General features: G+C 37.9%; 1 protein-coding gene across 2 annotated transcripts in view; it reads right to left on the reverse strand.

Annotated features, from left to right (window-relative positions):
• nectin3a (nectin cell adhesion molecule 3a) overlaps positions 1-21616 on the reverse strand; it is a 47833-nt gene extending 26217 nt beyond the window's left edge. For both annotated transcript variants that reach the window (XM_055045430.1, XM_055045429.1), the window contains exon 1: positions 21429-21616. In XM_055045430.1, the coding sequence (XP_054901405.1) occupies positions 21429-21516 (88 nt within the window). In that variant the 5' untranslated portion in view covers positions 21517-21616. The remainder of the gene's footprint in view (positions 1-21428) is intronic.
• Positions 21617-22907: the final 1291 nt, after the last annotated feature.

The raw sequence follows: 22907 nt of genomic DNA on the forward strand, positions 1-22907 counted from the left end.
ATGCCCAACCCGGCCTGTCATAACAACAAATTCTGCTGGACAATAAACTGTCCCAGTTATTAATGTGACAAATGATAATATTGTTGTTTTGAGAACTGATATATTGACGATAGCATAATACAAGCTTGCCATCTCCAAGAGAAATAAACTTAAATTTTTTTAAAGAATATTAAACAATGGAAATGGAAGATACTTTAAACATCCCCAAAAAAAACAAAAGCAAAAATAATAAATAAAACTGAAATAAGAGAAGCCATAAATAAAATGGATATTGAAATCACTGTACAAAATTGCCCTGAAAATACTAATCATCAGGATGGACATTGACGAGCTCATTTTAATTCATCATGCGATTAATTGAATCATTGCAACTGGCTTATGTCCAAGGATTGCACTGAAAATGCGTTTTTGGCCTGATTGCTGGTTCTTTTCTGTAAGCAGCATTTTCTCCTTGTGGACGTGTAGGTTTTCCTCCCACGGTCAGAAGACACACACACACACAAAATCACACACAGTCAGGTCAATTACTGTGATTCTAAGGTGTTGTCTATCAGTTTTACGTCAACCGTGTGATGGACTGTAAACCGGAGTGCAGGCTGCCTTTTGGCCAGTGTCAGCTTGAATAGCAGCCGAATGTGTAAGGGTGAAATCAGACTGAAGTTTGTAGTAAAAAAAAAAAAAACACAAAGGAATAAACTTAAATAAAGTCACAAAAATAAAACCATACAGGGTCTGAAAACGTCTTTAATGGTTCTTATAAAGACCACTTGGAAGTCAGTTGTGTCTCATTGGTCAATGAAAGAGATCACAACTTTTGAAAATCTGTTTTGGAGTAAGAACTACTTGAACTCTCTTCTGCTTTATGAATTAAATCAAAACTGTTTCTGATTTGATAATCCACATGTTGACAGATGTGCTACGTGGTTGTAGCAGAACAAACAAACACTTCCAGCTCGGTGGTGGTATGGGTCATATCTTGGAAAACTAACCTGAAATAAATCCTAAATTACAGGTCGAGGCAGCTGCTGGGACAAAAAAAGCCATCTCAGACTGTTTTCTTTCCACTTTTCCTGAGAATGACTCATTGATAGAATCACATATGCTTATTTTTTAAGACGCAATAATTTACAGCACTGTACCCTACTGAGCAGCAGAGTAGACTAGCCTTAAACCTTCATAATAAATGTTTTCTTTTATTAGAAAAAAAACTCCCAAAACAGTAAAATATTTCTCTGAGCTGATTTTATTTGAAATATTCCAATGTTAAATCTCAGCTTCCCCGACACGGCTGCAGTCAGAATAAACTAAATTTGGGAGCCATAAATTTCCACTTTGTACGCCGTCAAAGATGTGTATGGGGTAAAACTTATAAAAGTGGTCCACTAGCGGGTATTTCAAGTCTTTGGCATGAATATGAGTGGTAAACCACAGCAATGCTATCATGGTTTGTGAGCAATATAGCCAAGGAGGCTGACGCTCCCTGAGCTCCATTACGTCCCCTGTAATTTTAGTGATTACGCTCACACTCACACACACATATAAATGGAGTATTTCTCTCTCTCCCAAAATAAGAAATAAGTGTGTGACCATCTGTGCAAAAGTAGGACCCTCTGTTTGAATAGCTGCTCAAGCTTCAGCATGTGGAAGATTTTGAAGGGGAGTTTTATTTTCCTGTCCTGAGTATTATCCACATGCTAACAACATAGATGCACTGATACAGTCTTTTCACTTCTTCGGTAGAAGTGAAAAGATATCTGAGGTTCAGTCTGGCTGTATCTGGCCGATACAGATCTGATTCGACACAGAAAAAAGTGCTGAATCGACAGTAAACTTTTTTTTTTTTTATAAAAAACAGACATAAATGTACTGAATTATATTTTTTGATAAGTCTGCGCCAGTCCAAATTGAAATCTCATGAAAGAGTATGTCTCAAGCGCTATTCTGCCAAGACATGACCATCCACCTTAAGGGAAAAGGATCTCCAAGGACAGCGCAAATCAAAGAAACGGCCAAGACCACAAGACCACCGAAGCATTGGATACAAAGAGCCACAGATTAGGTGTGAGAATCTACTGACAAATCAATGTTTAGTCGTGCATTTCACGACTAAACATTACTCGTAAAATGCTGTACGCCTATTAGGGGCCAAGGCAAATGTGTGGAAGACCCGACAGAAACTTTTCACTGGACATCAGCCACAATGCACTATCTCCTTGGTCATTCATGCACTCGTGTTGGGCAAATGCTTTTGCTCAGAGCTGATGGGAAGATGGATGGAGCTAAATAGAGGGTAATACTGAAAGAAAACTTCACAAGACTTCAGAGTGGGACAGAGAATCAGCTCTGTCCCATATATAAACATTTGTTTAGGTGTATTAGAATGGCTCAGTCAAAGTCTAGGCCTAAATCTAATTGTGGATGAAAATCAGTGGAAAGACTTGAAAATTGCTTAGCTTGAACTGCTTTGCAAAAAAGAATGAGCAAAAGTCTTCTGAATATGAAAATTGTAGCTGAAATTGCAACAAAAGTTGATTCTAAAAAGTACACATTAAAGTTTTGTAATAGCAAAAAGTTCTGAAACTCATACATTAAGGTTATAATGTGGCAAAATGTGCAAGACGAATAGTTCTGCTACGAACTCCACTAAGGCTGTTAACACATTTCCCTCAGAAAAATAAACCAGTCTTGCCTTATTTGTCATCCACTTGAACAGACATTTGGAAAAGTCACTTTGGATTATAACATTTCACCACAATAGTTTAGACACGAATAAACGTCTATTCCCTGCATTTGATTCATGACCCGGTCTAAAAAAAAAGACCTGTTGGTGCTATAATCTGTTTTCCAGTACATGTGTTGCCCTCTGTTTTCATTGCTTCTGACATAGTCACCAGGGTGCATTGCAGTGGGGGGAGTCAGGGGCCGTCGAGGTCAGAGCATTTTCTACCTCATGGTCATCTGAGCTGACACAACAACTGTTTGCTGTCACACTATTTGTTCAACTTTGTTATTTTAGTTGGAAAAAAAAGGCAAAGCTTTGAAACAATGCCAACAGCTGTACAGCCATAAAGATTTACAATGTGTCTATAACAGGACAGATGGGTGAAAATATTGGCTCGAGTAGTAAAGCGTCATGTTTGGCATGCGCGACATCGCACTGATGCCTATGGACACGTGTCCTGAGACCAGGCTTCTCCATAGCGTGCCCTACATAGTGAAGCTACCTGACACGCCACTCCAACTGCTCACCGTGCGACGAGCGGCATTGGTTTCGGTGTGTCGGCTTTCGAGGCCTGTCGAAGTGTGAGGAGAAACTAGACTCTGTGCGTGTGCTGTTTGTTTTACAGTAAAGCATTGAGAAGTAACGAGACCAAGGAAAAGGGACTCCACCCTTTACCATTAGTTGAGGCGGTAGACAGATGGCTGCTGCATGGGATACCTTCAGCCAGGAGGAGAGTTGGAGGGGGGGAAACTTGGCATTGCTTTGCTGCAAGAACACAGTCGGGCCTCATTAACTAGAGCACTGTGACATATTATCTAAAATACTGCAGGCAAATGAAATCTAAGCAGCATGCTAAACAAAGCTGTCATTTAGTTTCATCAGAGGAATAGGCATACCACTGAGGTACAGTCCACAAGTGTCACAGGATTTATTACTAGTGATCCATCTTGTCAAGTAAACACAAAAGTTCAGATCTTTGTAAAGAATAAACAAGAAAAAAAAAAAAAAGGATTTTGACAGTTGACACATTTGATGTTGGGTTATGATGAAAAAGAAGAGCCCCAACCTGAAAAATCTATCATGACTAATAAGAAATTGGCTGGACTTTTACCCTCTCTTCGGCAAGAAACCCGAGGAAAGAATGAACTCATGGGCAGGAAATGCTTGCTCTTTGAAGAAAATGCTTCATATTTGTTTCTTTCCCTTCTGACATCACTAATTGCGACAAGCTGCTCGACAGACACAAGAGGTAAAATCAAAACCTTCCTTTTTGCCTGGCAACCGACTCAAACATTCCCCCCTTTGGTCCGCTTGATGAGCCAAAAAAAATCTCCACCTACCAAGACCTGACCCGGCCCGGGCCATGACCTCCCCTGGAGAGGGGCCGCCTTCTGGCCGACGCAAAGACTCGCGGTGCATGTGAGGACTGCGAGGGATGCCGGGGAACGAGAGTGGGGATTCACAGGGATTCACTCACAAGCAGTTAACAAAACACACAATATGTCATGTTCATATAGACAAACTCCATGCATAGATTATCATGTCAAACAGCACTCACAAGGGACTAACCAAAAGACCTCACAGGAGAAAAATGCAGACATGAGATCGGTGCAAAAGAGAATGTGGTTTTAGGACCAAAAACAAAAGGAAACTGAGTTGAGTAAAGAATGGATAAGGACAAAAAAAAAAAAAAACGAAAACTAGGTCAGGTATGGACAAAGTACGGAAACAAATTGACAGGAAGATAACGCCGCAACACGCAGAGCTACGCAAGGGCCAAAAAATGTGCCTGGCCAATCATTTCTACATATGTGCAGAAATAAATGCAATATGTTAGAGGGCCTCGCCGATTTGAGGAGAACTGAGTTCACAATCTTCTGTTTCTGTAACTTATTGTGATGTTAAGTGACACAAGTTGTTTACGCGATGATTTAAATCAGTTTATCTGGAAAGAATTTATGGGACGTTACCGTAAGTTGTAGTCTGAAGGCTTTGAATGATGAAGCAGCTTTTCCAAAAGTTGCTTTGAAACAAATGTTTTTTTAATTCACCCAAGTCTGGGGAAGAAGCCCCAGACTTGGGTGCACATGAAGACTATTATGGTGTCTTTCCAGGGAGTGAAGCTGTTTCTCAGCAATTTTTACAAACTAAAATCTGTGCCTCAAATAGGTTGCCATTAAAGCAACCTATTTGCTTTAATGGCAGATTTCAAATTTCTGTTTCAGACACTGATGCTTGGGAGAAGAATTCAGGCCCTGTCCGTACAGAAACGATTTCTGGAGTTTCAGCTTAAGTTTTTTGTTGTTTACCCACACAGATTTGACTTTTTGGGAAACTAGAAGCGAACCCAGTTTTTGAGAGTGGGTCCCAGAGCGTATTAATTTCAGAACGCCGTTTTCATGTTGAATTTTTATAATGAAAGAAAGGAAAGAAAAAAAGAAACAAACTTGGAAGAACACAAGGAAGGAAAGACACAAAAAGAACAAAAAAAAGGACACGGTGAAGGGTAAAGTTAAAGACAGAAAGATAAGGGGAGGAAGTAAAGGCCAAAGGGAGAAAGGACATGACAAAGGAAAGAAAGAAGGATGAACACAAAGGAGACATGGATGAGGAAAGGAAAACATTTCAACAAGGCGTAGGGATTAAAAACTGTAAGAAACAGAAATATTTTCTGTACTTATTTTCTTTTGATGTTGTAGCTCCATGTCTCTCTGTCCTGCATGTGTCTCACTCTGATGAATACCAAACATGGCGCTGCTTGTTTTTGTGTCATTCTCTGACAGTGTTACAGCATCATCGATTTTCCCAGCAGACCGGGGAAATCGACAAACCGGGAAAATTGGTATTTTGGACGCACATATACGTGCGTCCAAAATAAGTAGATGCATATATATTTTTTGTTTACAAAAGTTTACTGTGCTCATCTCCATGCATACAGGGCCTCAATTAAGTCTAAATTATGACATTGTGTTTCTTCTTCCACCCAGTCTCCCGTAAAGATCTATGTTTACTCAGCTTGAACTTCTTGAACCAGTAGAGGACTACATCCACTGTTAGCCTAAAGCAGAGAAGCACCAAAGAGAGAAAAAAATCCTGCTTCTCACCCAGAACGTTAGCTGGAGATAGGCACCAGCACCCCTACTGACCCCACAAGGGACAAGGGTGTAGGAAAATGGATAGATAGATTGCAGTGTGTGTGGTGTTCCTTGAGGACAAATGAGAACACAGCTTGTTCAATGTGACTTGTGACAATGTAACAGAAAGCGAAAAAGGAATAACTTCTATGGCAACCAAAAAAGTCCAGGGTTCCCCTCAGTGTATTAAGCCTGGTGGGCCACCAGACTTTACTTACTAAGCATGGATTGTACCTACATTATTGCTCCAAAGTTGGCAAAGGCACCAAGTTCTCTGTAAGGTAGACTACAGTCAATAGTTCAGCATATAATCGTTGCAAAAAAGAAAGCAAAGAAAAAGCTTTTACAAATTGTACATGTCATAGTATTTATAAGAACATAATTTTCACACACATATATCCAGTTTTGCTTTATCAGTAGATCTGAATAACTTCAAAATTTGGTAAAGGGTAGATCATTTAAATGTTAAAACTTTAGTCGGCGAAAATACTTTCTTTTTCCATCACTATGACTGGCTTCTTTGAATGCATCAGCCTGAGGTTGGCCAACATGACACAACGACTAACACAAGCCTCACAGACCTCCACTTTTGTAAGGCCGTTAACTCCAACAATCGGTCAGAAACAGGATAGGCCAAGTGGTGAATTGGATGTTTTATAGCATGCCTTTATTGTAAGAAATATTTGTGCAGGGTGAAGAAAACATTAGTCTCCACACCAGCTCTCATCTACCCCCTTCCTTCCTTGCATTGTATTTTGCGAGGGTGTGAGGTTCTTTAGAGAGCTAATTGATGGTGGAGACAAACACAGGCTGACAGGGCTTTAAATAAGGGGCAGGCGGACCTCTTTCACATGTCACTGTCCTCTTCAAAAACCTTTCTCTCTTTGCCCCCCCTGTCGCGATTTGGACTTAGGTGCCCTTCTCATCTAAGTCACATTTGATTAAAAGATCAGAGCTTAAAAGCAAAAAAAAAAAGATAAATAATGTTGCTGTAGACAGAAACCTCTAAGTCAAACTATAACTCTGCTGTAGAACATAGGAAGGACAATGTCTGCCACTGTGTACCAAAGGAACACAAACAGGCCTTTAGCATCCTGTCTTAGAGAGTGGGATTTGTTATTGTTTGTTGTGTGTGGGGGCCTGGGGTTTTTAGTATGTCCACACAGCACTGCGGCTCTGGAGGTGGGTGACGATGCTATTTTTCCATGCATGTGTGAAACAAAGGAACAATTTGGAAACGTCAGAGATGGCAACAAATATTCCAGAATGTCTATGTGCTGTGAAAAGTCTTGACCTTTTTTCTAAAATATAATTGCACTTTATATGAAATCACATAGATATGACAGCTGTTTAGGCGTTTTTGCTCAATTTTGTTGATCTTAAGACCTTTTGCCACAAAGCTACACAAATGTGTGACCTTTTTAACTTAAATCAGAGCACTTAGAACCATGATTTATTTATTTTTTATCTAAATTGTAGCAAATCTAGAGTAGAAATTATTATGAATGGTCTATCATAGTTAAACAATGTACCTTGAAACAGTGTTGTGTAAATGTAAGAAGAGTAACGGTACTTATTCTTTGTCATTTTTCACCTCTAAAAACTGAATGCAGGTGTTTTTCTTTGACAGTCTTTTATAGTCTCTTATTAATAGACTCACAGGACAGCACTAACATCTGGGCCATGTAACCAAACATTACGGCCATATATAGCACAGAAGTGGATGAGGCAACGTTTACAAACACTTCCCCATAAGACACAAACACAGCATACGAAACAAACTTTGTCTAGGCTGTTATCACAAAACCACATTGGACAAACAGGAACTGGAAACATTGCAAAGCTTGACCATAATTATTTTCTTCTTGTCTGGGGACAAAACCATAAGTTTGGCCATAAAGAATATCTTTTTTCAAACATATACTAAACATGTCTTTGATAGGTTTATATTAGCGCTGAACAACATATCAAATGTCTAAATGTATTATGGAATAAGTATAAGCACAAAGGAGAATTTAGAAGATAGTTAGTTGGCTAAAATAGTCCAAGTGTAGTATTCATATTTTGAATTATGCTAGAGTTACCTGAGATAAGCCAATGTGTTGTTTTTACATGTTAGACCAAGGTTGTGAAGCTGTTGGTGTATCTTAAGTGTGCTGTGCTAGTGCAGAGTTATCAAACAAATTAGTAATTCAGTACATTTATGTCAGTCAATTAACTGACTTCAGAAATATCTTAAGTTAAGCTCTGTTTTTCTGTATTGGATCAGTTTGGGATAATATTAAACCTGAAAAGAGAAGTGAAAAAAGTGGATCGGTGAATCCCTAAAGCTAATCAGGAACGGACTACAATTGACCTATAAATATAGGAAAAGACTTATAAATATCTAATTTGGAATTCCATAACTTCCAGACTCAGTTCTGAATCAAGTTTTAACATTTCAAACAGTAAATACAACATTTAATAGTGGCTGAAATTCTCAAAAATCCATTGACTGTAGGAAGATGGATGGATGCATTGACAAAATATAAGTATGGATGGGTGAAATGATGGTATTTACTATGAGTTACCTGTTTGAGTTTAGAGTTTCAGTCAGAACTGTTTTAAAGGTTCACCTTAAAATTACAACTTTAAGATAGCTTCTAATGTATGGCTACACATTTCATCCATGACGACAAACACAAAATACTCAATATTATGAGTATAGTCTTTTTAATTAGTATTGTGTAGATTAAAAGATTAGGTAAATGTTGCCTTTTCATTTTATCTAAGCTTTTAATCATGTTATCTCAAGTCGATCACGCAACTTCCTGTCTTTACTGCATATAAGTAGCAAGAAGAAAACATAGGCTTCTTAACTCTCAAAAGAAAATGAAGCCATAAACCAACCAAAATCACATTATTTTCATCCTATCCATGCTTTTTCCTCCTAAATATTCTTACTAAAAAGATAAGTGAGGCCAAACATAGTCATCATTCAGTGATACAGTGAATAGTGGACTAAACACAGAGCCCACTGTCCTCCTCCGGAACTAAATAGACTACTGTAATTTTATTAGGCCACTGTAAAATGGTGAAAACACAGCTTCCCGCATTATGCAGCGACCCAAAGGGAAAATTGAAGTGTTTTCTTTTAAAATGATTTGCAAGATTTTCAAGATTGCCCAAATTTTTGGACAGTCTTGCCAAGGGGTTAATGTGTCAATAAACTATTTGATACTGTGATGCGAAAGATTTATAGTAATAATGTTGTGAAGTAGTAAAGCTTTTTTACAATAATAACCACAGAGCAAACAACTTCATTGGAGACTTAACTGGAATCTGATTTATAAGATGCATTTATAAATAAGACACAGAGCTTGACACAGAAAAGCAGTCATTTTGGCATAACAACAAAAAATATATGAGATAGAAATTAAATTAAACCTCAATCAGCCAAGAAACAATCAATTTTTTATGCAAACAGCATCAGGAATTTTTTTTTGTTTTTTAGTGTTGAGTCATCAGTACATTAGCAGTAACCACTTCTCAACAGAGGACGGAAATGAAGCAAACGATGAGAAACCTTGCTGTTTTCAGCAGTCAATAGAAACAGGATGCAGGTTGGTCAGTGTGGCATTGCCAACATTATCATAGTCAAAGGAAGTTAATTTTCTCAGCCACCCACCTTTCCAGACGCATGCAGAATTCTCAATCTTTTTAAGTCGGATATCAAAGAGCTAACCTCGATTCACGTCTACCACCTACTTTAAACAGAGTACAACACCGAGGTCATCCAGATGTGTTTAAACTGAAACACAACCATTGTGATTTCACAGTAACATTTCTTCAGCTATTCTTTAATGTTAATTCACTGTAGTCTAATATTATTTTTGCTAATTTTCCATTCATTATGTCTGGACTTCAGAGTGGATGTCTTGCTTTTTTGCCATGTCCCCTCCTATATTTGACCACAGATGTTTAATGCTAATATAAAACTTGACCAGTAGTTTGTAGTTTGATTTCTGCCTTGAAACTCAACTTAATTCAGGGTTTCCCTCAGTGTACTATACGGCTGGCTTTACATGCCCCCTGGTGCCCTACCAAAAGGCTCAGCTAGATTTTTGGGGAAACCCTGTGAATCATTTTAATTTAAAAAGGAATACATCAAAATGCATAAATACAACATAACTGTTGATCGTCTACCAGGTCTGGGACATAGTGGATGATTACCCTTCAGTAAACTACCTTGTTGTTGACATGTACTGATATCCCAACACTCTTAGAGCCACGAAAGGAACTTGAACGTTGTTTTGCTGCAATCCAAGAAGAGGCAAAAAATAGAACTCCAAATTTTGCCAGAAGTGAGCAGGACTCTGTCATAGCTGCCAGGCAAGTTGAAAAAGAGGACAGCAGAGAAATGTCTTCCACTTTCCTTTATAAATATTTAACAGAAATGAAAACTGCAGTTTATTTGTTCTCTCTGTAAAACACTTTGATCAGGAGGGGAAAATGTATTCAGGTTCAGTCTGTCTGAAAACAAGTTTCCTGGGAAACTTGCAAAATGAACTCAAAGTACAGTTATTTGGTTAAAAAAAAAATTGTTCTAGCATCCAGGTGTGCAAGGTTGAGCTGCAATTTTTAATGCAACATATGCATCTGCACTTAGATCTGTCAAACAACTCACATTAGCGAAGGTCTTTTTGGACAATATGTGAGATATGAATAATTCCAAGTCACATTCATAAGTTTTAAAAACTTCTCATTACTGCACTTGCAGTCTTATTTATAGTTTTCTGATTTATAGTTTCAGTTCTGCCATAATATCAGCAGTGTTTTTTGCTACTAGATTCAGTTGTGTGTCAAACAATAACACTTATTTGTTATGCACATAATAGATTTGATCCAACATGACAATAAACTAAGAAGTTTTTTTTGTAAAAGTGGCGGTCAGAAACGAAGCATCTGAAGAATAACAGCTGCATTACCACAACAATCCTAAGACTTTAAATTCTTACTGAAGGAACACACAAAGTTGACTAGTTTTAGAATTGGCACGTCAGATAAAAATAAAACCAAAAGACACACAGAGATTTAAGAGACAGTATTTTAAAATAGGAATATACTGCTGTTTCTCCAGAAAATTATTACTCTATTTTACTTTAATGTAATCGGAGTCAGAAGGTCAGAACTTTCCAGCATTGTAAAAACACAACATCTTACCAGGTATTTTTGGTGTCACAGTATGCTTAAAAAAGATAACACTAATTTATAAGTAACCTTTGAGCAACAATCCAGGTTGTTTTAACTCAATAATTGATAAAAAAAAAAAAGTACTACTTCTACTGGAAGATTACTTCACTTATAACATGGGGAAATGTCTTGTTTTAAGTTAAATAATCTGCCAGAACTAGTACTTTTTCATGAATATTAAGGAATTATTGACTTAAAACAACCTCCTACATCTTGCTCAAAAGTTGCCTATAAAATTGTTTTGTCTTATTTAAATTGTACCAAGATATTTGCATTAGAAAATAAACCAAAGATACTTAGCAAGATTTTGAGTTTTTACAATTTTGGAAAGTTCTGACCTTCTGACTCCGATTACATTAACGTGAAATAGAAATATACTATATTTTCTAGACTATAGGTTGCTCCAGAGTATAAGTCGCACTAACGATAAAAGGCATAACAAAGAAGGAAAAGACATATATAAGTCGCACCGGAGTATCAGTTGCATTTTTGAGGGAAATTTATTTGATAAAATCCAACACCAAGAACAGTCAGCAGTTCTTGGTGGCTTGAAAGGCAATAAAAATAGAATAGAGGCAACAACAGGCTGAATGTTCGTTCGGTATGCTAACGTTACATGACACATGAACAACGAACTGAGAATGTGCCTGGTATGTTAACATAACATAGTAAAAGTTATTCAGATAACTATAGCATAAATAACATGCTAACAAGTTTACCAAACCATCCGTGTCTCTCCAAATCACTAAATCGAATGAATCTTCATCCCTGGTGTTGCTTATAAACAACTCCGCTAACTCCGAAGGTAGTAGTTGCGGCGCTTCTACCACACATATTATTAACACAGGTCTAGAGCGCCCACTTGCTTTTAGTGTGAAAATAACATGTGATATGATATAATAATGTGTTAATAAATTTACACATAAGTCGCTCCAGAGTATAAGTCGCACCCCGGCCAAACTATAAAAAATACTGCGGCTTATAGTCCGGAAAATACGGTACTGCAGTTTCTCAAAAAAATATTGCTCAATTTTAAAATACTGTCTCTTTATAAACTTCTTACATCTCTGTGCGTCTTTTGGTTTTATTTTTATCCAACGTACTAATACTGAAACTAGCCAACTTTTTGTCTTCCTTCAGTAAAAATGTCAAGTGTTACAAAATAGACCAAAAATACTTAGTAAGATTTTGAGTTTTTGCTGCGAAGGCTGTTCTCATTTCAACTAAATGAAACTGTGTTGTTTTCTGTGCAACTCAAGAGGTTTGATTACTGAAGATGATTGTTTAATCCAAGCTACACAGAACAGGTGAGAAAAGTGGGCAGGAGTAGCTATTGTTTTACCCACTACAGTAGAATGCATGTCAACATTCTTTATGTACTTCCAAGAGAGATAGCCCAGCAGATAGAACAGCCCGGTTTTTGACTGGTGGGTGTTAATAATCTCCCACTTGGGTGGTAGGGGGTGGATCAGCGCACACAACTCACTGTGTGCCCATCCCACAGCTCAAAGGACTGAAACAAATAAGATTGAGAGGTGAAACTCAGCCACACCTGTTTCCCATAACCTTTGTGCTCCTCTCCTGGGGGGGTTGACTGCTGACTATGCACATCCTGCAAGTATAACTCTTTAATACGGACTATAAACCACGGCGTGTCCCAGTGACCCTCATGTAAGTCACAAAGCGTGATCTTTTCTTTTAGAGAAAAACCCTGATTCTTGAAAACAGCAGGAAAAAAGGAGTTAAAAAATGTCTCCCTCTGTTCATTCACAGCAGGTAATTAACCAAGGAAATATCTGGAAGCCATTTGTATAGCCAAGTTTCCTATGACTCAGTGACTAAAACAGTAAGTTCCTGTCTGTCCAAGATTTTTTTTTGACAGGACATAGCATAAATCACAGTGAGAAAATATTGTTACTAATATTAGCATTTCAATGTGTTTTCATAGCATTCTATCATGTTCCTTCCCATTTAAAATGCCTAGTTAATTACATATTAATGCATGGAATCGGAACCAAAGTTGAGGTTAAAAGCAATTGCTGGCGTGATTCTATGTTTAAATTATTAGTATTTATTTTCCTAATCTTTCTGTTGCCCTGACCTCATTTATTCAAACAGAAGATGTATATCTCTAAGGGCAAACTCAAAGACATTGAAACCTAGAGTTAGGAAAGCTTTTTCTTTTTAAAAAAAGGTTTAAGTTTCCAGTACATAGCAACCATCTCACACAAGATCATAGCGCCAAAAGACCTGGGCCATATAGAGTCAAAGCTTCCCTTATAAATACAAGAGCAGGGCATGCTGTGGTGGCTTAGGGGATAGCACGACCCACACTTGCAGGCCTTGAGTCCTCAACGTCGCAGGTTCAATTTCCAGACCCAACAATATTTGCTGCATGTCTTAACCCACTTCCTGCCAGGCTACCTTCATATAAGGGACACTAGAGCCCACAAAATATATATACATATATATTGAGCATTACTGTCAGCCTCAGCAAGCTTATGACACTGCATTGTCATTGATTTTTAGTCTTTGTTTAGAATATGTTATATTTAGGTGAAGGCCATGGTCCAGTTTTACTTTACTTACGGCATGGATCAAAGTTGCTAAGGGCTGAAACAGTCATCTGTGTGGATGCTGTTACTAAAGTGAAGAGGACACATAAGCTTTATTCAGTGTCATTTTTGTCACTTATAGTGCTGGGCGATAAAACAATAACAGTATGTATTGCGGTAGACCCGTTATCAATATCAACGTAAAATACGCCTGGATTTCAATCCAGAACGGCATGTGGGTCTGTCGCCTCAACAAATTTTGCTTGTCGATAAATTGTCTCAGAAACAATTGTGATAAGTGATAATATTGTTGTTTGCAGATCATTTTCAAGTAATATCAAGATAATGCAAGAAACCCAATCTCAAAGCGTAATAAAATTTTAATTCTAATGAACATTTAACAATGGAACACTTTAAATATTCCAAATAAATAAACAAAGCAACCAGAAAAAAACAAATAAAATGAATTAGAAAGTCTGTAAACAAAACTGTCCTTTAAAAAAAGTCGAGTTGAGACTTTATCATTCAACTTTGGTGGAAAGAAAGAGAAAAACAATAAATCATGCAAATGAAAATTATTGAACTTGTTTTAATTTATGATGTGTTCAGTTGATAATTGGTTATTGCAACAGACTTGACCACACAGCATTTTGGGGAATGAAGGCAAATGAAAGGTTTTAACAAATCAAACTCTAAGTTCCAGCTAAGCAAAGGCAGGTGGGATCAACTAACTCACTCACTCTTTGCTTAGCTTGTGAGTTCAAAAAGACGAAAGGTTCTGTCACCAGTTTGGCAATACTTTGGATATCCAAATTTAACATTTTGGATATTTAAAACAAAAAACTAATCAATAATTACCATAGATATGAAACACTTATATCATGATACGTTTTTCAGTCATATTACCCATTGTTAAGTATTACAGAGATGTAAGAAATGACCTAAGAGGAAGCAGTATTTTTTACAATATGGCAAGACATATCTGCATTTTAGGTTGTTAGAGAAAGAGAGCAAAGGTTTCTGCAGGTAAATGGAACGATACCAAAGTTTGTGTTGTATCGTTTTGAGTTGTAAATCTATGGAATGTGCTGGATTTGAAAATGTTGGAAACCTCATGACTAAGCATCTACTAAATTCTTTACAGACTGTTCTTTTAATGTTAGCCACCCTAAAGTACCTGCAAAAGCAAAGCTTGAAACATTTTGAGTGAAGCTACAATATTTTTCTATTATTAGCAACTAAAAGAAATCAGAAATAGCTAAAACTGGTGTTGGCAGGTCAAAGCTGAACAACAAAAAACATTTTGATCAGTGTATCTCTAATAGATTCAAAAGGTCCCAAGTCATGTTTTTTTTCTGTTGCAGGAATTGTTCTATCAGCATATTGACTTGCCCATCTTTGTGAACCACAGTATCTCAATTATTTCTCGTCTGCTCTGCTTTTTCTTCCACTGTGTCAACCTTTGTTATAGCTGTTCCTGTTTTCTCTCTATTTATAAAAACTGCCAAACTGTAACCTTTTTTCCAGTTCAAGTAGAACTTGCAAATTGTTCTTCTCATTTTCAGCAGGCTGCATAATTGCCAGCTGAAGAATGAAGTGCATACAAAATGAAGCATTGGATTAAATGTTCTAATTAATATCCAGAAAGTATTTCTATTTCTGTCTTGTGTCAAGTTTTCCCTTCACTATGTTAGTCTTTTACTATTAAGAGACTGTTAATGGGTTTTTTTAGCTTTAGCTTGCAACGTTTCCGTCTTTTCTTCAGTCTCCCATGATGCCACTTTTATGGGAAATTTCCATATAAAAAGCAGGGCCATATTGAGGTTTGACCCATTTCCTCAAAGGACTACTTACAGAGGTTATCTTATTTTTATACTTATTATTATTATTATTACTATTATTAGTTATTATAATCTGACTATTTGCAGATAAATGTTGAGTTGATGGAGTAACTTCACTATGACAGAGTGATTGTTTTGCACGTTGCAGTACTTCTGTAATGTATAAACATTGCAGAAGGACTAATTTCTAAACAAAGACTAATTTCTGGTACATGGACAAAACTGATATTTCTCTTAACATATTCAAAAATAAACATTACTACGTTTAGATATGGTGTTTTATCTTAATCACATTTAAATGCCCATTTGTAGTGGTTGTATTTTTAATAGAGGAATAGAATAAATGAAAGGCTTGCATAAAAAATTAAAGGTTTGGGTGAAAATGTCTGACTCTAAAATTATCTGTGTCACCAGAAGAGCCAGGGCTGTCACAGGAGCAAATCTTTGCATTAGTTTCCAAAAATTTGATGAAGAAAAATAGTTATTGGACTAAAATATCTAAAATTCTGCAAAAGCTAGCCCGGCGTCAGGCAGTATTTATGAATACCATAAACACTGTTACAGCAAAGCACACCAACAAAAAAATACCGTGTTCAAGCAGAACACCATGCAGTGAAAATGTGCAAAATAAAATGAAACATTGGGAGCAACAAAATGCATCCAACCAAATCAAAAGACTGGAGGTACAGTAGGACTCTAGGAGGACCAGATTGTTTTGCAAGTAAACATAATTCAGTATTGATTTGTCAAGAAGCATGTTAATGTTGTTTCTCCTAGGCAACCTGACTTTTCCTCGACAACCCAGTTAAGCGCAAAAAAAAAAAACAAAATAAAAACAAAAGTAAGGAAAAGGAAGTTCCCATAATCACAATATCTAAACTTCATCTGCTGGCATAGACAAACACACAGCACCAGTTAGTTAGGAAAGGAGAAGTGTGAATGACTGTTTGGGTGACTGCTGATACAGTTTTAGACTTCATGTGTTCGACTGGGTGTGTCTGCACGAGCTTTGTGGCAGGGTGTGACCTCTTTTGTAGATAAAAGTAGACAAAAATCAAATAAAAATAAGGAGCCACTCCCCCTGACATTTGCTTTGGTTCTTTGAATATACTTTAGACGTCTTAAGGGTTATTCAAACCCCTTATGTTTTGTTTTTGTTTTTTTGGGGGAGGCGGGGGGGTTACATTTCCAATTTTGCAACCATTTTGTTAATGGGATTTTATTCAATAGACAAAGCAAAGAATGACTTAATTGCAAAGTCAAAGGAACCCACATGTTGCTCAACAATTTTTATAAGTGAAAATCTGAAAGGTGTGCTATGAGTTTGTTTTCAGTCCCCTTGCGTCTGATACCCATAAAGAAAATCCAGCTATAGGGACGTTGGTAGTCCTGCAACATCTTTAAAATTGAGATGATATTTTAGGCTTGAATAGCTTTGTTGATAGGCTAGGTCCTTTTAGCACGATTTCAACACAACAACAGTCTTTTCCAGCCTCATCAAATTGTTTTTCGAAGCAAAAATGAACCCCCAGTGGGCCAAGGAAAGTGGCTTTGTTGTCCCTAACTGCTGTCTGCTGATGTCTCTTGTGCATGAGATTTACGGGCTTACCAGAAACACAATGCAATGGTTCCAAGTTAGGACTTTTGAATGTAAAAAAAAAACAACAACAAAACATTATGATAATCAAAACTAAGATGTTAAAGTCCTGACCTTAATATTAAGCCAGGCTTGTAAAATCTGTTTCAGCTGATTAGTGAGACATGATGAATGTTTTTAAAAAAAATTTTTTTTACTTTCTTGTAGATATATTAAACAAAATTAGGACTTTGTAGTTGATGTTAGTTATAATAGTACGTCTATCAATGCGGCATGTGCTCATGTTGAAATGTTTATGCAATTTACATTGACTCCATGACTGATGGATACCCACCACATTTAGCATCCCAAAACTGACCCCTAACTGTACTTAAATGTTCATACAAGAATAAATCTGAATGTGTAACATCATCAGAACCCATCCTACAGTAATGTATACATTAAAGAGTCAAAATATCTAAGGAAACCACAGCTGCAAATATGTTAAAGGACACAATCTTGATCAAGAACTGATAGAGTGAGCTAAACTCTGGAGTTTTTAGCTCCAATTTCATTAATGAACCACCAGGGAGTTCCCAGCGTCTGACAGTCAGTCACATCTGTCGTGGAAAAAGGAAGCAAAGGGTGGAGTCAACAGAAGCTGGTGACCACAGCCTGCTCCCTGAACCCCACACAAAAAAACTAAATGTCCCCACAACAAAGCCCCGCACTCATCTGCTCCTGGCAGATAAAACCCTGCCTGCGTTTAAAGTGATTAAGATCATTCAATCAGCCGCCGCGCAAACTGAGTTTTAGGATCAAATTAGAAGGATCAAACTGAACGAGACAGCTGTGCGCTCAAAATTACACTCTAAAACATTCATTTAAAATTGCAAGATTTTTTTGACCAAAAGAAATCTAGCAATTTTTAGATTTTGACCTTAAATGTGTGGGGTTTTAAGCTAGAACTTAAAAAATTCAAATAAGAATAAGGTGGGAGTGTAGACTATTTCCCTGGGTGCTTACCGGTAAGTTTTTGTTTGTTGTGTTGCACCGTGAATGAGATGGAAGCATGCAACTTTGACCTGCATCTTAGGAGTTTTTAAAGAGCCAGAATTATTTGTTTTCAAGGCCCACAAAACAAAACCCAGGCGTTTTGCATAGCTAAAAGGCTGCCACTGGAGCTTAGAAAATTCCTCAAACATGTTTGAAAGAATCAAGGCAACACTGCAGCTATGTTTTTGATGAGAGAATAACATTATAATTATGATGTAAAACTAAAAAGAGTTTATTTTACATAATTCTGCCCCATTCATTTTAAAGCAACTATCAATTTGCAGTGGTTGATTATGTCTTCTCAAAATGCTTAAGTTCTGTTCAAACTAAATGTTTGAGCAGTTGACTTTACTTGCCTTTTCAAGGCAACAAGTGAACTTCCACTTTCAAGTTAAACTAAATTCAAATATTTAACAGCGTACTTTAAAATTCCTTTCTGTGAATAATTTTAACAACAAAACAACCAGCGCGTAGAAGCAGACCTTCCCCTATACTAATGCTTAAAACAGACTATCACTCAAAGTAGATTTAAGGTACAAATGGCATGTCTGCATTGACACTACAATAGCAAAGCAAGCCAGAAGGTTTGCTTGGCTGTATTAAGTTATAGGACTATCGTGTCAAGCAAAAGGTCCTGACCTCAGGTGCCCTGCGCCATGTGGTGATGGTGCTATTAACATCTCCAAAGATCATATCTGCTCTGTCAGTAATTCCTCTTTTTTTTCCAAATCTATTTTGAACTCTGTAATTTCGGTGGCTCCATTACTCCATTATTTATTTATATTGTGAATCACGCGGCCCCTGAAGAAGAAACCACACAACGTTGCTCTTCAATTACAGACCTCACAGTCTGTAGCCACGCCTCAGACGAATCCCCTCCTCACAGCTCCGTCTCCTCCAAACCAGAAAGTCAAACAGCGCCTCTGTCACCAAAATTCTCTTTCAAATTTCCATTTCCAGCAAGCGAAAAATGTTAGAGAAGAAAAGAAAAGCTGGTTTTTTTCAGCTCGGTTTATAACAAACTTGACTGTTGATCCTCGGGATGCAGGCACCGAGGGAGCGTGCATCCACGAGGCACCGAGGAAGCAGCGTATTCGGATGCTAATCGGCTGAGATTGCAACAGGGTGTTGTTTATCAGCTCTCCACGTTGATTTACGACGCCGAGTTTTGTGGGTACAGACAGAAAAAGAACGGTATGAAGAGGATCCTGCAAAAAAAAACATGTGCCTGGAGTGTATGTGTGTGTGTGAGAGAGAGAGGGGCAGAGAGAGAGAGAGAGAGAAAGCGCTGCAGAAATGGAGTTGGTTAGAAAAAAGTAGTCATTATATGAACAGTTTTGACTAATGTCAGATTTCCTCAGGGGGGCTTCACGATTTTAACCCAGCTCTAATTACAAGCTAAATTTTGCAGATTTTCTGGCAAGATAACATGAGAAAACGAAAGCGGCGATTCACTAAGGGGAGTTATTAATGAACTGATAGTTTCTTTTCCACCGTTTGCGTTCTCTAAATGCTTTTTAATTTTGTTGTCTTTAGTGTGGTGAGTATATGTTTAACAGTGTTTCTTTTCTGAAAAAGAAGCAGCTATAGTTTCTCTATAGAGAAGCTGATTCTGGAAAGCGAGAAGAGGCTTAATAGGACGGTACTTTAAGCCAGCTGATTAGCCGTGCACAGCATCAGCTGAGGGATGAGCCCTGTTGTATGGCTCAGACAGCCGGAGAAAACGCACGACGCTCAAGGACTTTCTCTGGCATCTCAACAAATGATTTTTAATCATAGGAGTGACAATTTATTTTTAGTAATTTTAAAATTGGAACATTTAAAACGTATCTATCATGTCCATGAGTAATAAAGTCCTTTTAAATAGAACAGAATCACAATATATGTCCAAACCAAATGTAAACACACAAGTATACGTCGAAGATCAGCAATTATATAAAAAATAGGTGCAGTAGTACAACTTATTAAGATCATGTATAAACTTACAATTTGTCTTGTTTTATTTGTGCCAAAACAGATTATTTATGCTGATGTAGAAATTTACGCTAAAAATTCTGGGACTGTAAATAATACCAACTTTTGGGGGTTTCTGTCAAACAAATTATGTTTGTTTGTAAAAGTGACATGAAATATCTGTTGTGTTTCGTGCTACATACTCTGCAATAATTCAGTTAGTGAGTAAACAGTCAAGCATGGCACACAGAAAAACTCTACTCCCTATTTCACGGGTTTGCTGGCATTTATTTCTATTCTATCTTTTTTTTTTCACTGCCCTTGGATTCATTGATGAATCCGGTGGTGCACTGTAAGGTGGTATTTACTCAGCAGCCGCCTGTGTTTGTCCCCTGTTCCGCCGTGTCCTGTAATCCCAGCTCAAGGGTGGGACGCAGCAAAATTCTCCAGCTGCTCGGGACGGGACGGGAAGGTGCTCTGGCTGGCAGGCAGCCCAACTTCAGGTCAATACTTCCAGAGACTTTGCGGCTGCAGCAGTGGCTCTGCCTTAAAATAAGTCTCCCCCCACCACCACCACCACCACCCCGCTACACAGAGGAGCCGGCGCTGCATCCCCTCCTTTTCTGTATCACATAACGTCTCTTTATCCACTCCCCACCCCATCTGCTACCAACATCTTGGCAAACTTTTCACATCAGGAGCAAAAGCCTCTTTGCCTACCATAAGTGACGCCCAGATTATTTCGTGTCGTTTCTATTTTTGTCCAACCGCAAAAAGAAATGGGGAAAAAAACTGTGCTGCTGCTCAATGGGCTCCGAAGCCATCTGAATGGAAGAAATCCCAGCCGGTATTTCCCTCACATTCCCCGCATGATGTTAGCTACAAGTACACGTTGCTGCAAACTGTGTGCATAATCAGCCCTGGTAAATCAGAGTTAGCGCACAAAAGTTGTCACTCGAACTCGTTTAGATCCTGTTTTGAGGTGGCTCGCATTTGGTATGCAGCCGCTCCGAGTTTAACGCCGTTTCACAGAAATGGTACCGGAGCGGCATTCAAATGGATCAAGAATCAAGGTTTAGCTAACGGTCAATGGATGCCTGCGGTGACTTTCTGTCGCTCTCAAACAGTGGCCGTCAGGAGGCGAGGACTGGTCCCATTTTACAGTTAACTTACACATATAACTACCAGGAACCTGAGCGAGCATAACACGGTATGAAATGTTAGTCAGTGCACTGCTGGTCAGTTCAGCTGTGCCGATTCAAAGTAAAGAATGGACCGAGAGCTGCGCCACCGCAACTTCTCTCCGCTACCAAGAAAAGTAGCTCGAGCGAAAACAAGCAGAGGAAACCGTTAACTCACCGACGGCTCCGCACAGGACGAAAAAGGACGTTAAAAGTCGCATTCCGTTATTAGGTACTGTCCTCCGGTTCGTGGGTCTTGTCTCCATGGTTTCTCCGTGTGTCTGTGCGTTTCGGCACTTTCAGTATGTCCTCCTTTCTCCTCCTTTCTCCTCGCTCGTGCCTTCTCTCTCTTTCAGGATGGTTCGGCTCGCGCTCCTCTAGAACTGTTCTCCATAGCAACGGAGCCGCATGGGCTGTACCACTTTTAACAGGACAACAAACAGATACAAAACATTATAGGAACTACTAAAAACTACAAATACGACGAGTTATTATTATTATTATTATTATTATTATTATTATTATTATTATTATTATTATTATTATTATTATTATTATTATATTTTAACATCCTTTACAACATTCAAAATGTAAAATAATTGAAATTTAGCATTATTTACATTAAATTCTTGATCTTGATTTATTGGCATATTTTTAATTTAAAAAAAAAGTTGAAGTGGAAGTTGGACAAAACTCTGTTTTAACTAACTTCTGTATTCTTTACAAATAATGACACTGACTTAAAAATACTAACAAGCTTTATTTATTTTAGAGTACATCAACAAGTAATTGCACTCAACGAGTTTAAGGGTGGTATGCCACTTTCTTTTTCTTCATATCATGCTATGAAGTCATTCCCACATCAAAAACACATCCTGGAGTGTTGCTTTGACTCATTCATGCATTTTTGAAAAATTCTTGCATCTCCAGTGGCAGCCATTCTGGGGTGCCTTAACCCTGCCTATTTACTCAAAACTCCACCCAAAGTTTTAATTTACTGACTATATGTATGGTCTCCATCTATAAAGCAATATTCAGTGACATAAATAGGAGGCGGTAAGATTTCTAGTACCAAAGGCAGGAAATCCAGTTTTTCAGATGCACTCTCAGATGCAAGCCACAAGTTAAAATTAAGTAAAAAGTGTTGTAAAACCTCTCATTGTTCAAACTACCATTTACTTTTTACTGATGATTATTGCTCTTGCAGCAACAACTGAAAAAAAAGGGGGAAAGGGGGAATGAAGGAAGTGCTGAATCGAGTTGCTCAAGTCGACACAGAATCTTCTTCTGGTTTTGGCACCTCCCAGGGGAGTTGTATCAACCCTATGCTACTGATTCGTCTGCAGTGTCTCTGTCCACAGTGTCAGGCATGTTTGCGGATTACATATCAAGACATGCAGTGCCTTCCAAAAGCAGACACACCCCTTTGACAACTTAAACTCATAAACTTTGATGTGTTTTACTGCAAATCAACACCCAAAAAGTGCATAAATTTGAAATATGGGCGTAAATGATGCTTGTTCTTAAGAGTTTTACAAACACAAATCTAGAAAGTGTGGTGCACTTGTATTCAGGCTCACCAATTTGGTGTGCAGAAGCATCTAAAATATGCCGGCGTGCATATTTTAGTTCTCTCCATCAGTGTCCCAACACATCT

This window comes from Poeciliopsis prolifica, unplaced genomic scaffold (genome assembly GCF_027474105.1).
Source record: "Poeciliopsis prolifica strain line A6 unplaced genomic scaffold, Auburn_PproV2 SCAFFOLD022, whole genome shotgun sequence".
NCBI lineage: Eukaryota > Metazoa > Chordata > Actinopteri > Cyprinodontiformes > Poeciliidae > Poeciliopsis > Poeciliopsis prolifica.